We start from the raw sequence: 16,328 nt of genomic DNA on the forward strand, positions 1-16,328 counted from the left end.
TGCAGCCTGCAGACTCAGAGATGCAGAAATAGCATACTGCCTGTGACCTTGGCCCTGGGGCTGTACTGAAACTAAACTTTGGAGGCTGAAGCTCCACTGCACTGGATATTACTGCAACCTTTTGACGGGCGCTGATCCACTCAGTGGATGCCCACCGTCCCCTCCCCCTCAGTGTTCTGCTCTTCTGACCTCATCAACCAGTTGCTGCTGCAGTGTACAACTACTGTACAGCAACGGACTTGCCTTTACTGGATCTGGACTAGGTTATACAGACCAGTTGTACATTGAATAACAGTGCTTGTGTGTGTGTGTGTGTGTGTGTGTGTGTGTGTGTGTGTGTGTGTGTGTGTGTGTGTGTGTTTAGCTACATTCTGCATGTACATTCTGTATGGGCATACTGTCTGAAAATCAATAGCATGTACTGTACATACCATAACAGTACATGTATTTACATTTCCCCCATAAAGCCTGTGTACAAAATACTCTGGAAAGATGTGCAAATAGTGTGAATGCAAAGTATTAACAGACTGTAGGTTTGAGACTGCTCCGGGCCATCTGTGTGGTATAAAAACATGATTTGTTTGCGCGACTGGGCAGATCCATTTTCTTTGCTTTATGACTAACACAATAAAGCCAAACATTCAAAATGTACAATTGAAGGAGTGGGGACGAAACAGATGTGGTGTGTGTGTGTGTGTGTGTGTGTCGTGGCTGTTTGACCTCTTTGTTTCCTGATGAAAGGGACAGTACAATACCTGGTAATATCCTCGGTCAGCTGGGATGGATCAGGGGGGTAGAACTTGACATTGAACGCAAACTGCCAGGTGGCATCTGTGGAAACGGAACAGAAAAAAAAAACAGGGTCTCATCTGATCAAAAGAGTGAAAGGAAATACTTGATCTATATCGTCATAACACGTGATTATTATTTCTAAGCCATAAGGCCAGAGTGTGAGCGGTATGTGTTCAAACAAAGACGAACAGACTCCAGCTAATTCGTTTGGGTGAGCGTTTGTATGTAGAGGAAGGATAATTATGCATTTAGTGTAAAATAACCAACACGGAAAAACAAGAGATGGCGGCATGCCGGGCCAGATGTGCTAAGAACCAGATGTGCTAAGAACACACACTCTGCTAAAAGAAGTGGCACAGCCCCAACAGCTGTGCTCATCGTAAGGTAGGTGTGTGTGTGTGCGTGCGTGCATGTATGGATAGTGGTGGAGAAGAGGGAATCAGAGAGCGGGGGGAAAGAAGGAGAGGAAAAAGAGACGGGCAGAGAGATAGAAAGAGAACAAGATGACACATTGGGAAGGATGTAGCAGCTGCACGCAATTACACAACAGCTAAGACCCGTGAGGAGAGGCTTTGTGAAGATCTGAATTGCATACTCCTGGCATTCCTTTCTCCTCGTCTCCTTTTCAAAACACATTGGAGGAGAAGGTCAGAGGGGCGGGACCTCGGTCTTCTCCTCCAATGGGTTTTGAAAAGGAGAGATGCCGCGAGGAGTATACAATTGGGGTCTTCTCTTTGAAGTGGAGTTTTGTCAAGCCTGGAAAGACCTGGTGAGAGGAATTTTGATTTGGTGCTGTACCGTGGCGCAAAGAGACTCATCAAAAATAGCAGAACAGAAACAGGGCCTTTCAACATACCGCTCACACTCTGTTTTGGGTATTCATCATTGGACACACTGAGGGGATTTAAAATCAGTAGAAAAAGGCTGGATTTAGGTTCAACCAGCTAGCGGAGAACACAGTACATTTCAGAAAAACACGTTCAACAACTCTCAAATCAACGTCACAATTGCAAAACATATGGCACACACCAAACAGGGTGGTCTACGGTGATAGTTGTGATGGGCTGAGAGTGGCTGTGAGGTGGGATTAAAGAGCTCATGTTTCGGTCATGAATTATTGTTGTGACCGCTGTATAGAAAAGTACCATGTATGGAAAATGTATATGTAAAGTGTGACATGTATATACATGGATCAAAGAAAAGTAAAAAAAAAAGACGTGTGCTCCAAAGAAGGGGGTGGTGGATGGGTTAATAAAACAATTCAAACTCAAATCCTTGACACTTAATCATGACACGGAGTAACTTTTACGTAAGTAACGTACTTTCTAGTAGTAGCCTACTTTTTTAGAGAGACTACTTGGTGTTGGGGTCAGATGGGCTTAACAGCCTTTTGCAAGGCTCCATGTTTACCTACCACTTCCTGTTATCAGCGATTCGAGAGCGCCATGTGAGATGAGACAGGATGAGCAGTGCTGATACACACTATCGCCTCATTTCTGTGCGTGCGTGCGCGCGCGTGTGTCCACTCATAGACCACTGGCTTGATGTGGCGATGCCTAAAGCTTCGTCAGCATTAGGCTAGGGCTGGCTGTCACCTAGCAACCGCTAGCGGAGAGCGAGAGAGGTATGGGCTAGCGCTAGCCTGATTACACCCGGGGAGAGAAGAGATGGATGATGATGACGACAGTCTCTCTCCCTCTTTTATCTGGGCGAGGGACGTTACACAACGGCTTAATTGAAAACAAATGTCAACCGTGTCCTGACATAACAGACTTAATGGTCTTTCCCTGAAATGTACAGTCTGAAACGTATTAGGAATTATGGATTTTTCTATGCAGAAAAGGGATAATGAAATAATGAAAACCTCCCAGTGGAGGTTCTGTGTTGCTCATCAGTGGAGAGAGATAGTAATGTCCTTTCTGTTCAGCTGCAGGCGAGTGAGCGTCCCTGGTCTCGTCTGGACAGTACGCTGGAACAGAGTAATTATGAAGTGATCCAATGGGGACCATTTATTCTGCTGCAGCAACGAAGGGCTCTGCTTTTCATCCTTCCCAGAATCCCAAGGCCATGTGAGAGTGAACGTTGGGATGAAAAGCCAGGCAAGCAAACAATTCCATTGACGGTGTGGCGAAAACGGGAAGGAATTCAGGAAGTCTGAACAACTGAGAGGTCAAAGAAAATCATACAACAAAAAAAATGCTTACTTTATTTTCCCACAAGACATGCGAAGGGAAACCATGCTGAATTCACCCACGCTTAGCCTGGCCATGGGATACAGGATATGTCAAATATGTTAGAGGAATTCCAAAAATGACCCCAGCGGCACTGTTCCAACAGTAGTCATATTGTGGCCGTTGTCCTTCAGCTGGACTGAGCGGAGGAGGTCAGTGACCATTTGAGGAAGCTTGGGGGCAAATTAAAGACTGATACACTGGAATGCAAGGCAGCTGGCTCAGAGCAAGTCACATGTCTGGACGATCACCCTTCACAATCAATGAGGGGAGGGTTCATTCACTGGTGCTACTGGGAGGGGGAAGCTCTAATCACATGACTATCTCAATCCAAGGGACTAATACCACTTGATCTGTCCAGGAACATTGTGTTTTTCTGGTGGGTGTGTGTGGCAGGAAAACTTTGCAGAACAGTAGCTTCAATGATCCCATTAAGTGTAGTATTCCAGGTGTGTAAGAGGACGAATATCGAGAGAAAAATCAAATAAAACTGGTGTTATCTAGCACACAGAAGCACCTTTGGAAATCAGGGTAATTTTCCCAGGGAGCATTCATAGGCAGACTCATTAAAAAGTAACTGTTTTTCCAAAGATGACCATGCAAAAAGGTCCAACCGTGGTGGTGTGACAGGGACACAGTGGATTTCATTCTCCCCCCTCCGCTCTGCCTCGCTTTTCAGTTATCCTTGAAACGTTCCAGTCAGAGTCACAGCCTGCAGATAAGTGGGTCCGACCAGAGGCCTCAATTCATGTCATGTGACAGCCTCCATTCCCCAGTCACACACACACACACACACACACACACACACACCATTGAACACTATTACAGGGTAAACAGACACCTTAAATGAAAATGGGGTGTATCATATCATAGAATGATATCAACCAGCAATACACCACTGGTCTGAAATCCTACACAATAGGTCCAATAAGTGAAACAAATACAAAGCTTCTCCATCGTCCGGTCTCTCTCGCACGTTACCGCCACCCACGCACACATTGGTGACATCATGTCCAGAGTCAAGCTGCACAAAATTCTATCCCAGAGAAGATGACTTCATGTCAGGGCAATTTCCTCTGCACTGCTGCGCTCCAAGTCTTTCCATCTCTATGCGGAGAGATGCACTCAAACCCCAACCAGCGAGAGCACAGGCCATTATCTTAACGAAGAGGGATTCATTTCATATGCTGAAGAAAATGGAGTGCGCCAATATCTATGATTTCACTGGAACCCACTGGTAGTCAGTGACATGTGAGTTAGTAACATAAACCACTAGTGATTTCAGTTGCAGGCCTGACTGTGAACTCCGCCTGCCTACTGATCTGAATCAGTCAAGTCAGTCTAACGTTGGGACAGGGCATATGTCTGTTTCTCACTTAATGACACAAGGTGTTGAACCAGTCCAAACAAGACTGAGAGATCAGGCTAGAAAATTGGCATAGGTTTGGCTCTTGGACAGCCAGGTAGAATGACCAGTGTAAGAGTCGGTGGAACAGAAGAGGCCTGTTGCAGGCCACTGGGGCTGTACTGCACGGCGTGTTACACTCTTAACGCATCCCTGGACAGAAAGTACCTCCACTCAGAGCCGCTGTTCCCATCGCTACATGTTGAATTCCCTCGGGGGTGTAACTATGTGCAAACGTCTGGCCGGTGTTACTGGAAGCTAAGTGCTCTGGGAGTATCAGACTGGGGGTGGGGTGGCGAGCGCCCCCCTTCCCTTCTCTCTGCCCAGAGGTTCAACAGAGCGCAGCCTCCCTCCACCCAACACATAATCCCCAACACATTCCCCCTCCCCAGCCCCATCCAGAATTACTGCAATCCAATGTCCAGATGTGAAAAGAGCATCTCACTCCAGAAAAAAATAAAATGTGTCTCTGCAAAAGATCTAGTAAATATTAGCTATTAGGGCTATCGGAATAGAGTGTACAGTGAAAGGGGAGAAAATGGTGGGTGAAATAACAGGGTATAGTGTGGAAGCCTTTCATTAGGTTGGTATGTACAGTAAAGCCAATTAGTGAGTACCACGGTGGCCCGGTAACTTAATGAGAAACCTCATACAGAAATAGGTTTCAAGAGGTTGAAAAAACACAACTTACTGCGGATCTGACGTTTGATCTCCTTTGTAGGGTCCAACCAGCACTATAAAAAGAGAAACAAAGGAGCTACTCGTTTTGGTTTCAACAAACATGCAACACTTCAAACCACACAGTATCAGACTTCTAGCAGTTCACTGACCACAGACTTCATAGTTTCCCTGTTGAGTAACCATGGTGATTGGCAACTCATGTTAGACAAATGCAGGTGAGATTTTGATTGTGGAAGAGTCCATATTGCAAATAACTACTAGGCAAGATGCACCATCTAAAACATAGAAGAACACTGTGCCATTTCTCATGGCACAGTACTGTAGGAGATCAGGTATGTCAAGACGAGCGTCATCAAATACAAGACAGAGGGAAGCATTAGGCACAGAGCTGCTGTAAAATGCAAAAAAAAAGTACATTTAGCACCAATACAGACAACAAAACTCGCCATGGTTGTCGTTACTGGTCTGATCCCTCGACTTCTGTGCTCCACTTTCATATAAAAAACCCATTCCACTAAACTACACTAACCTATATTATACAGCCTTTTCCCGCCACCCCCCTGGCTAGCCTGCAGTTTCCAGTGTCAACGTGGAACAAAACTCTGCATGCAGCCCCACCGCAAATATGCTGATCTCTCTCCAAACAGTCACCCTCAATGACTGATGTTGAGCCTGCGGACAGACTGTGGAGTGTGTTGACTCTGTGTCATTAAGCTCCAGTTAGAGTGTGCAGGGGAGACTTTAAAGTTCAGGACCCACGCCATAAGAACACCGACAGGCAATGTGAGAGAAGGATATGGGTCTGTGAAGCAGGCCTGCTTGGTTGGCAGGGGGCGAGAGCAGAGCAAGGCAGAGCAGAGTCAGTCTGGACTGAAGTTGGTTGAGAGGAACCTCGTCTGTCTCGAACCTGTGATATTAGAAAGCATCCCAATAAACTGTGTTGACATAGATCTGGAATATAACTGATGTTATTCCCTGGAAGCATATCTGGGTTCTCTGGAGGTTAACTGCACACTTCAGACATTCCTGTGAGGATGGGCTGGCCTTAGCACACAGTTTATCGTCCATCTGACTTTTATGAATCACTGTTGGTTCATTCAGGCCTTTGTTAAAAACGTCTTTTTATTTTTAAACGATCAATTATGTGGTCCATCAGGCCCGCTAAACCGTTTCAAATGTCCAAACAGCTCATATTGATCACGAGAGGGATATTATGCAGTCAAACCATTAGTCATTGTAACTTTTGTAGCAGAATAAAAGTCTAGCTAATTACACAATTGAGGAACAATATAAAAAAAGTTTGAGGACATAAAACGCAAAAACATCTGTGCTATTGGGAGAGGTTATTATATGATTCATCTTAGGAAGTACACTGAACAAAAATATAAACGCAACATGTAAAGTGTTGGTCCCATGTTTCATGAGCTGAAATAAACGATCCCAGAAATTTCCCACACACACAAAACGCGGATTTCTCTCAAATCCTGTACACAAATTTGCTTACATCCCTGTTCGTGAGCATTTCTCCAAGATAATCTAGCCACCTGAGAGTTGTGGCATATCAAGAAGCTGACTAAGCAGCATGATCATTACACAGGTGCACCTTGTGCTGGGGACAATAAAAGGCCACCAAAATGTTGTCACACAACACAATGCCACAGAAGTTTTGAGGGAGCGTGCAATTGGCATGCAGACTGCAGGAATGTCCACCAAAGCTGTTGCCAGATCATTTTATGTTAATTCCTATACCATAAGCCGCCTCCAATGTAATTTTAAAGAATTTGGCAGTGTGTCCAACCGGCCTCACAACTGCAGACCACATGTAACCACGCCAGCCCAGGACCTCCACAACCGGATTCTTCACCTGTGGGATCGTCTGAGACCAGTCACCCGGAGAGCTGATGAAACCGTGGGTTTGCAAAACAAAATAATTTCTGCACTAACTGTCAGAAACCATCTCAGGGAAGCTCATCTGCGTGCTTGTCAGCCTCACCAGGGTCTTGTCCTGACTGCAGTATGGTGTCCTAACCGACTTCAGTGGGCAAATGCTCACCTTTGATGGACACTGGCAAACTGGACAACTATGCTCTTCACGGATGAATCCCAGTTTCAACCGATGGCGTCTTGTGGGCAAGCTTTGCTGACGTCAACGTTGTGCACAGAGTGCCCCATGGTGGCGGTGGGGTTAGGGTATGGGCAGGCATAAGATAAGGACAGCAAACACAATTGCATTTTACCGATGGCAATTTTAATGCAGAGATACCGTGACGAGATCCTGATGCCCATTGTCGTGCCATTCATCCGCCGCCATCACCTCATGTTTCAGCATGATAATGCTGAATGTTGCAAGGATCTGTACATAATTCCTGAAAAATGAAAATTGTCCCAGTTCTTCCATAGCCTGCATACTCACCAGACATGTCACCCATTGAGCATGTTTGAGATGCTCTGGATTGACGTGTACAACAGCGTGTTCCAGTTCCTGCCAATATCCAGCAACTTTGCACAGCCATTGAAGAGGAATGGGACAACTTTCCACAGGCCACAATCAACTCTACGCAAAGCACATGTGTTGTGCTGCATGAGGCAAATGGTGGTCATACCAGATACTGACAGGTTTTCTGATCCACACCCCTACCTTTAAAAAAAAAAAAGGTATCTGTGACCAACAGATGCATATCTGTATTCCCAGTCATGTGAAATCCATAGATTAGGACCTAATGAATTTATTTAAATTGAACGATTTCCTTATATGAACTGTAACTCAAGTAAAAACATTGAAAATGTTGCATGTTGCGTTTATATTTTTCGTTCAGTGTAGTTAGGCCTAGAAGTCCTGCTACTTTAGAAAACAAAACATTTGTTTTTTACTGTTCTGAAAAAGCCAGTCTCTTCTTTTTAAAGCAGGGCTTCAGATCTCACTGTAGAAGAATGTGGCTAAAAACACAATGACTTTACCGTCTGGTCAGCGTTGTCTTTGTAACTCAACCCAAAGTAGTCCTTCTCCAGTAGGTTCAGGGCTTCATACACTTTAAAGAACAGGTACTGGCCTTTCGCCCGTTTCTGCAGAGAGGGAGGAACAAAGAGAAGAGCAGGAAAACCATGTCACTAATCATCAATTATAAAGAACAGTGGACATAAAAATTAAATAAAAATCACGACCTACAATAGCAGCGAGGCAGAATATTTAGATAACGGGGCAAGGAGAAAAATATATTCATTTAGTGAACAATATTACATCTTTCACAGTTCGTTATGACAGGGTTCATTCACGTGGAGGTTCATTTATCTGGCTCATGAATGCCACAATTGTATGGCTGTGTGTTGAAAGTGTCAGAAAACTCTAGAGAATGCACTCCTCCAGGGCATCTCTTGGGTGTGAGCTGACATTTGCCCTGCAGACAGACAGGCAGACAGATATGCAGCCGTTTGGGACAGCTTGGCAGCTCTCTCCAACTGGCCCTGTATTCGCCTGCACAGCAGAACCAGACAGTATAGGCATTACAGGAAAATCCCCATGGATTGCGTGAGCATTATTGGTCCTTTGACATTGGTGGAATGAGGGAGCTATTTGGGACACATTGCAGTGTGGACAAAGGGGGCGAACTACCACACTACCTCCTCGGGGCAACACATTGCCTTGGTCTGAGGGAAAATAACCAGAAAAGGTCCACAAAGGACAACGGCACTGCATTCTAGACAGAGGGGGATGAAGAGGGAAAGAAAAAAAGCTCTGCATTTTCGCCTCCTTGGGACAGCGGAGATATTTAAGGTATGCTAGTATTATCAGTCACTCTCAAGAAGGACACCCCCCCCCCCTGTTCCCCGACAATAGACACTGTTACATTAGATCGTCTGTAGAGTGAGAGAGTGACAGAGAAGAAAGTATTTTGCTAACAGTCTATCAGCTTGGAGGCTGCAACATCCTAGTAGCCAGAGGGGTGTGGCCCTGAGACACATGATTTGGCACCAGGTGGATTCTGAGATGTGTGTCCAAGGTGCTGCCTTTGTTTGGCTTTAAATTAATCACTTTACACATGACCTTGCGTTTTCCCCCCGTGGCACGCCCTTCTGCACAACATGTTAACCAATCAGGACAGGAACTCAGTTTAGAAAACAGAAGCCCGATGGGGAGGATCAACGTTCAGTTCAGGGCCATCTCTTTCTTCTACTAAAGCACTTCAGTAGTGGCTGGTCAAGTCACTAAGGATTGTAGGCAAACAGCAAAACGGATTTCCCCCATTCTTACTACTGGCCATGCGGAAGCCATTGCTTTGAAGTGCATTAGGAAAGCAGGCAGCACTGTAAAAAAGTAAGAAATAAAAAAACGTTCGACCATTAGGCAGGAGATTTTAGACGCTTCAAATTGAAGCTCGGATTTCGGTGCAAATTAAATGAAACGGTCTGTGCCCTAGCCCGAGCAGTGCCTGACAGAGAGAGACCGCAGCACAAGCAGACAAGTCCTAATCGGAATTACTGCCTCCTGCTGCAAGTCACATACTTCCTAGTAAAAATGTTTGACAGCTACATCTCAATGGAACGAGAACAGCAAAGTAATCTCATTGGCAGCTGTAAAAGCACAGTCGCAGACCAAAGGCACCATAAAAACGTCCAGGTCTTATACAGTCCATCCATATAAGCTTACACGGTCTCTGACAGCCTCTCCAAAGTCACAGCTATTTACGCTAGGCTCAACTAGAGGTAAGGTAAACACCACCCAAAGCCCAACCGTGCTGCTGAGAGAGATGCTCCCTCCAGAGGGCTGATGCTCCATGAAAACAAACTTGTGGTTACCTGGGCGAGGAGTGCTGGGTGGGGCAGTCGTCATAAAGGTGGAGCTAGACTTCTACGACGTTAGCGAGCTACTAGCTAGCCTCATTAGGATTCTTCCATTGGCCCCGCTCTACAGTGCAGGTCAATTAGATCAGTCATTACCATGCTAACAGAGGGCACTTCAAGGAACAAGGGCCTTGCCCTGTCTGCTTTGGCCTCAGCAATGCAGAGCGGAGGCCACAGCAATAGTATTGCCTCACTGGCAGTCACACGCCAAGCAGGTCAAGTGAGTTCACTTACGTTTTATGACAGTGTTTGTGTATTTGGAACTTTGGGGCATAGAATACAGTAGCAGAAATCTTCTTGGGGGGGGGGGGGATTTGTGGTATTATATGTATGTGAGGGTCTGGGTGTGAAAAAGTAATGCTTTGGCATATTTAACAAGTTGAAATCAATGCTAGCGAGTTGCCATGAATAATGCTGCAGTGCAGCCGTTGATGCATACAGTGCCATGTCCAATCATCTTATCGAACCAAGGTGAACCAGCCCAGAGAGGAACATGGTGGCACCACCAACAATCCACCCAGTGAGGACTAATTAGCAGGCCAAGTGGAGCTGGGCAGCAGCCTAATTGAAATTGGCGGGTTGGAATAATCAAAAGGCCTGGGCTGCCTGCTCATGAGTGAATCTCTACAGCACGATTCCTATAAGGACACTTAGAGGGGCACATCTGAAACTAAAGCCTTTTCGGATCCCCCCCATGCACCATAGACAACAAACAGGTCTGGTGCTGGTAGCAAATATCAATCTACAGTCAACAATGGTACCCAATGAACACATCGTCTTACTACCAAACAAATGCCGGATTGGCCAAACACTGGGAATCTTCAAGAAAACACTAACTGTTTCTACTCATTTGGCTTTATGGGAGCATTCCTGATGTCTGAACATGGTTTTGCAATCAGGAGGGAGGGGTTCATCACTGGGACATTAGAGACCGGGTGGGAGAGAGAGAGACAGAGGACAGGCTGGGAGAAAGCGACAGAAGGGAGTGTCCGACTCAGTCTGTCCATGGCTGGAAGTCAAGAATCCGGACATCCAGACACAGTTTTATCATCTCCCATAGGCTTATAGAGAAATATGCCTGAAACAAAACAGCAAGAATCAGATTCACATGCAGACAATCTATAGAGAGAAGCAAGGGGAATGGATGGTAGACAACACAGACACCCTTTGTCTGCATCCACTACAAAAGAGAGAAAGGGAAGTTGGTGTGTATAACAGTAATTTGGTGGGTGCTAATATTTGTCCCATTTCACGCATTTACAATGTGTATTATATTCATACAAGTGAATTGGAAATGTTTTTTTTTGTTTTTTTGCATAACCCAACTCCCCCCTGAGACACCCTCAGAGTGGCGTCACGGCCAGAGTCTGCCATTATAGATGGCAACCCTTGAGCAATTAGGGTTAAGTGCTTACCTCAAGGGCACAGAGATTTTTTTCCACCTTGTCGGCTCGGGGATTCAAACTAGCGACCTTTTGGTTACAGTCTCAACGAGCTAACCGCTAGGCTACCTGCTGTGTGTGTGTGTGCACGCGCGTGATGGCGAGACTGGTCTTTCCGGCGCCCCAGAGCTCCCTGCTGTTCCAGCAGATTAGACTCATACGTGTCCGTCCGCACTGAGCCGATGGTGAACAAATGCAGCAGGACTCTGTAGCCAAGCGGAACACAGCGGAAGCAGCCTTGTACTGCACAGAGCCACACCACTGGCTGAATAGGAGACGACTACGTTGCTGCAGAGCCCCAGACGCCATTACGGTTTGTTCACACACACACACAAATGTTATGGTTTCGTCGCTCTCATTATTGCAAGGCACTCACAAAGCAAGGGAAAATGTGTGAGGGAGAGAGTATACCTGGAACTGCAAGGCCTTGTCAAGAGTGCATGAGAATCATGCTTTATGTAGCTTGGCAGTACGAGAGCACTTTGTTTCTCAGACTCTACTTCTCCGGCTGGTACTTCTGATTCTTTAGATATGTATCCATATTATTTTCCGGTACACTGACCCATCCATCTCAAAGTGGTGCATTCTAGTAGAGAAAGGATCAATAAAGGCAGAGTCGGGGGTTTGATTGATTAGCTACATCAGAAACTAAATCTACAGTCTAAACACCATCAACAAGCCCCCCCCCCCCCCATTGTCCCAAATCCCCTGCCTTGAAAACACACATGACAATCCCACTCTGGATCACAGACAAATCCACCAGCAGCCCAGTCCACCAGTGGATTCACCCTGCAGGCAGCAGCCCAGACCCCAGGAGGAGAGAGAGAAGGGGGAGGCACGCCGCACAGGCTGTAGTCTCCCAGAGACACCTCCACGCCCCACTAATGGTCCTAATGGGCTGGGGCCTGGTCTGGTCAAGCCTGGCTGTGACGGGGGGGGGGTCACGATAGGGGCTGCACCAAATTATTTATGTATTACAATAATTGATTATGCTTATGTTGTATTAATAGAATAGGAAGGGCTATGAGACCCCTACCTCATACATCTATAGGGTCCTGGACTACAGATTAGCCATATATATATACACGGTAAGGTTTAATATTGTTCCACAGTTCTTTTCTAGTCTCTGCTTCTTATAAGAAACGGTCTGTGAGATGTGTGAGTTATTGCAGTCAAAACAGTGTGTCTGTGAGAAAGCGCCTCAAGGCTAAAAGAGATTCGTAGACACAGAACCCAGCAGGGGAGTGAAAGAGATAAGAGACAGGTCAGACATACATAAAACAACTTGGGGAGTGGAAAATTACTGCTGAGCCCTTAGAAAACATGAACTATTGTCTCTCCTGCAAGTTTGTATAACTGTATATGCATAGGCTTGGTCTCATGAGTAGAAGGTGTTAGAAGACGTAGGCGACATCACTAGGGGTTGACTCCAAGCATATTAATGCAACTTGGACCCTTTCCTATTTTGCAGAACTTACTCGGAAACATGCGCGCTATGTTCCCGTTGCCAACTACTGTCTGCAATTACAATAATAAATGAATGATTGATTTACTTAAAGATATTGTCTGATTGCTGATTTCACCAATAAGCAAATGATTGACAAGGAACAAGGAACCTAGCCCAACAGCTGCTACACGGCCCCAAAGAGAGCGACAGAGAGGGTAGAGCGCTCCAGCACCATTCAGTCTGTCTCAGAGAACACCTTGGAGTACGTCGAGAGAGAACTACGGTCGTGCAGTCAGATTTTGGCATTCCCATTAGCTCTCAATTCAAGTCGCATAAAATAAGGACCTAAACAACATGTTTGAGAGAAGAAAATAAATTACTTTCAAAGGGAGACAGTTGAGAATGTCTGAAGTGGCCCTAGTGGGCTTCCATGAAACATGTCATTGTTTTCCACTGAGGGTTAGTGTGGGCGCTTGCTTTGCTTCTCCCCCCAAAATTAAGGTTAATCTCTGGAACACTTTGTTGTTCTCCATTTTCCAAACGCTCCCAGATAGACTGTAGGCATTGCACCTCGTTATAAATATGCCACTGTCTTCTGGCTGAATACTTCCCAACAATGGCATTTACTGATGCCTCAGCTATTCTGAAACTGTGAACAAAGCTGGCCCTGTTCAAACAGCAATTAGTGTTGGGGCCCATTCACAAGCCATCTCAAAACGCATGTTCAGCTGCACTGGAATCCACAAACACTCTCAATCACACACAGTGAAACCCCTTAGCCTCCAGGATGGGAAAATGACTAGCCTACACATGAATAACCAATGAGACAGAATCAATAACATAATAGATAGACTTAAGCAAACGCGACCAACTAGCTTTAACACTTGACATGTAATTATGAAGAGAAGATCCCTCTATCCTACTGAGTGGATCTTATTGGAGATCGCTGACTGACTAACTGGAAGATAAGTATGAGTTTGCAGGCAGGGTTGGTTTGCCACGCCTCTGTGGGGGACAGCAGATGCTACATGTTTAATCTGTGGGGGGCTCAGGACCCCCCTCTAATCTGCCATGCTTGTGAACGTGGTGGGCTCCAGAGAACTAGACGAGAACACCAGACGAGCACCCGCCGTGCAGCCTGCTTTTACCCCAGCCCGGTCAGGGGGGGGGTAGAAGTTGGGAGGGACTGGGGCTTGGGCAAGGGGGTGTCATCCACCCATCCCTTCCAGGTCAGCGGTTAAGGTCCCCTCAACACCAGCGCTTATCCCTTTAGTGTATAAACCACAAAACTCCCAAATATAAAAAGGGGCTTTACGTGCACCTGAGGGCCAGAGAGAAAGAGAGGGCAGCCCTCCACCCAACACCTGAGGGCCAGAGAGAAAGAGAGGGCAGCCCTCCACCCAACACCTGAGGGCCAGAGAGAAAGAGAGGGCAGCCATCCACTCAACACCTGAGGGCCAGACAGAAAGAGAGGGCAGCCCTCCACCCAACACCTGAGGGCCAGAGAGAAAGAGAGGGCAGCCATCCACTCAACACCTGAGGGCCAGAGAGAAAGAGAGGGCAGCCATCCACTCAACACCTGAGGGCCAGAGAGAAAGAGAGGGCAGCCATCCACTCAACACCTGAGGGCCAGAGAGAAAGAGGGCAGCCATCCACTCAACACCTGAGGGCCAGAGAGAAAGAGAGGGCAGCCATCCACTCAACACCTGAGGGCCAGAGAGAAAGAGAGGGCAGCCCTCCACCCAACACCTGAGGGCCAGAGAGAAAGAGAGGGCAGCCATCCACCCAACACCTGTGGGCCAGAGAGAAAGAGAGGGCAGCCCTCCACCCAACACCTGAGGGCCAGAGAGAAAGAGAGGGCAGCCCTCCACCCAACACCTGTGGGCCAGAGAGAAAGAGAGGGCAGCCCTCCACCCAACACCTGAGGGCCAGAGAGAAAGAGAGAAAGAGAGGGCAGCCCTCCACCCAACACCTGAGGGCCAGAGAGAAAGAGAGGGCAGCCCTCCACCCAACACCTGAGGGCCAGAGAGAAAGAGAGGGCAGCCATCCACCCAACACCTGAGGGCCAGAGAGAAAGAGAGGGCAGCCATCCACCCAACACCTGAGGGCCAGAGAGAAAGAGAGGGCAGCCCTCCACCCAACACCTGTGGGCCAGAGAGAGAGAGGGCCTCCAGCCCTCCACCAAACACAGGCCCAAGTTCAGTCCCATGACCTCCCAGTTCCACCCATGACATCGAATTCCACCCACAGCGAAACCAGATGATAGCCCACATCATTCCAACCCATGGGAGAACCCAAACAGACTTTTTTTTTAAAGATTTTAAAAAAGACACCAGCGGCAATTCTCTTAGATTGGCCATTTAGTGCGAAATCACTGCAGGGAATGGTGCCTTCAAAAACACATGATGTAGGCTATTGATTTCTCATCATCCCACGGCTCATTAGTAGGCAAATGAAAATAAACTTCAGGGCAAAAGGGAATGAGGGGGAGTAACAATGTGGAAATAAGATACTAGGGAACTTGATCTACGGTCCAATGTAGTGAAACACTAATTCACCTGCTATGCTGGAGAAACAACATGACACTAAATGACCAAAAGTATGTGGACACCTGCTTGTCGAACATCGCATTCCAAAATCATGGCCGTTAATATGGAGTTGGTCCCCCCTTTGCTGCTATAACAGCCTCCACTCTTCCGGGAAGGCTTTCCACTAGATGTTAGAACATTGCTGAGGGGACTTGCTTCCATTCAGCCACAAGAGCATTAGTGAGGTCGGGCGATTAGGTCTGGCTCGCAGTCTGCGTTCCAATTCATCCCAAAGGTGTTCGACGGGGTTGAGGTCAGGGCTGTGCAGGCCAGTCAATTCTTCCAAACTGATCTCGACAAACCATTTCTGTATGGACCTCGCTTTGTGCAGGGCGGCATTGTCATGCTGAAACAGGAAAGGGCCTTCCCCAAACTGTTGCCACAAAGTTGGAAGCACAAAATCATCTAGAATGTCATTGCATGCAGTAGCGTTAAGATTTCCCTGCACTAGAACCAAGGGGTCTAGCCTGAACCATGAAAAACAACCCCAGACTATTAATCCACCTCCACCAAACTTTACAAATTGCACTATGCATTGGGGCATGTAGCGTTCCCCTGGCATCCGCCAAACCCAGATTCGTCTGTCGGACTTCCAGATGGTGAAGCGTGATTCACACTTGAGAAAGCGTTTCCACTGCTCCAGAGTCCAATGGCGGCGAGCTTTACACCACTCCAGCCGACACTTGGCATTGCGCATGGTGATTAAGAGGCTTGTGTGCGGCTGATCGGCCATGGAAACCCGTTTCATTAATCTCCCGACGAACCGTTCTTGTGCTGACATTTCTTCCGGAGGAAGTTTGGAACTCGGTAGTGAATGCTGCAACCGACAGACGATTTTTACGCACTACAGCACTCGGCGGTCCCATCCTGTGAGCTTGTGTGGCCTACCACTTCACGGCTGTG

General features: G+C 46.9%; 1 protein-coding gene across 32 annotated transcripts in view; it reads right to left on the reverse strand.

Moving 5' to 3' along the window:
• Window positions 1-16,328, reverse strand: part of epb41l2 (erythrocyte membrane protein band 4.1 like 2) — a 97,692-nt gene that overhangs the window by 24,528 nt on the left and 56,836 nt on the right. For all 32 annotated transcript variants that reach the window (XR_004204680.1, XR_004204679.1, XR_004204687.1 and 29 more), the window contains 3 exons: window positions 8,068-8,172; window positions 5,120-5,162; window positions 756-831 (listed from right to left, as the gene is read on the reverse strand). Coding sequence is in view for 18 of the 32 variants with exons in the window: in XM_031800626.1 (XP_031656486.1) it covers window positions 756-831; window positions 5,120-5,162; window positions 8,068-8,172 (224 nt within the window). In the remaining 14 variants the exon portion in view is untranslated. The remainder of the gene's footprint in view (window positions 1-755; window positions 832-5,119; window positions 5,163-8,067; window positions 8,173-16,328) is intronic.

The sequence above is a fragment of the Oncorhynchus kisutch genome, linkage group LG21, assembly GCF_002021735.2.
Source record: "Oncorhynchus kisutch isolate 150728-3 linkage group LG21, Okis_V2, whole genome shotgun sequence".
Lineage (NCBI taxonomy): Eukaryota > Metazoa > Chordata > Actinopteri > Salmoniformes > Salmonidae > Oncorhynchus > Oncorhynchus kisutch.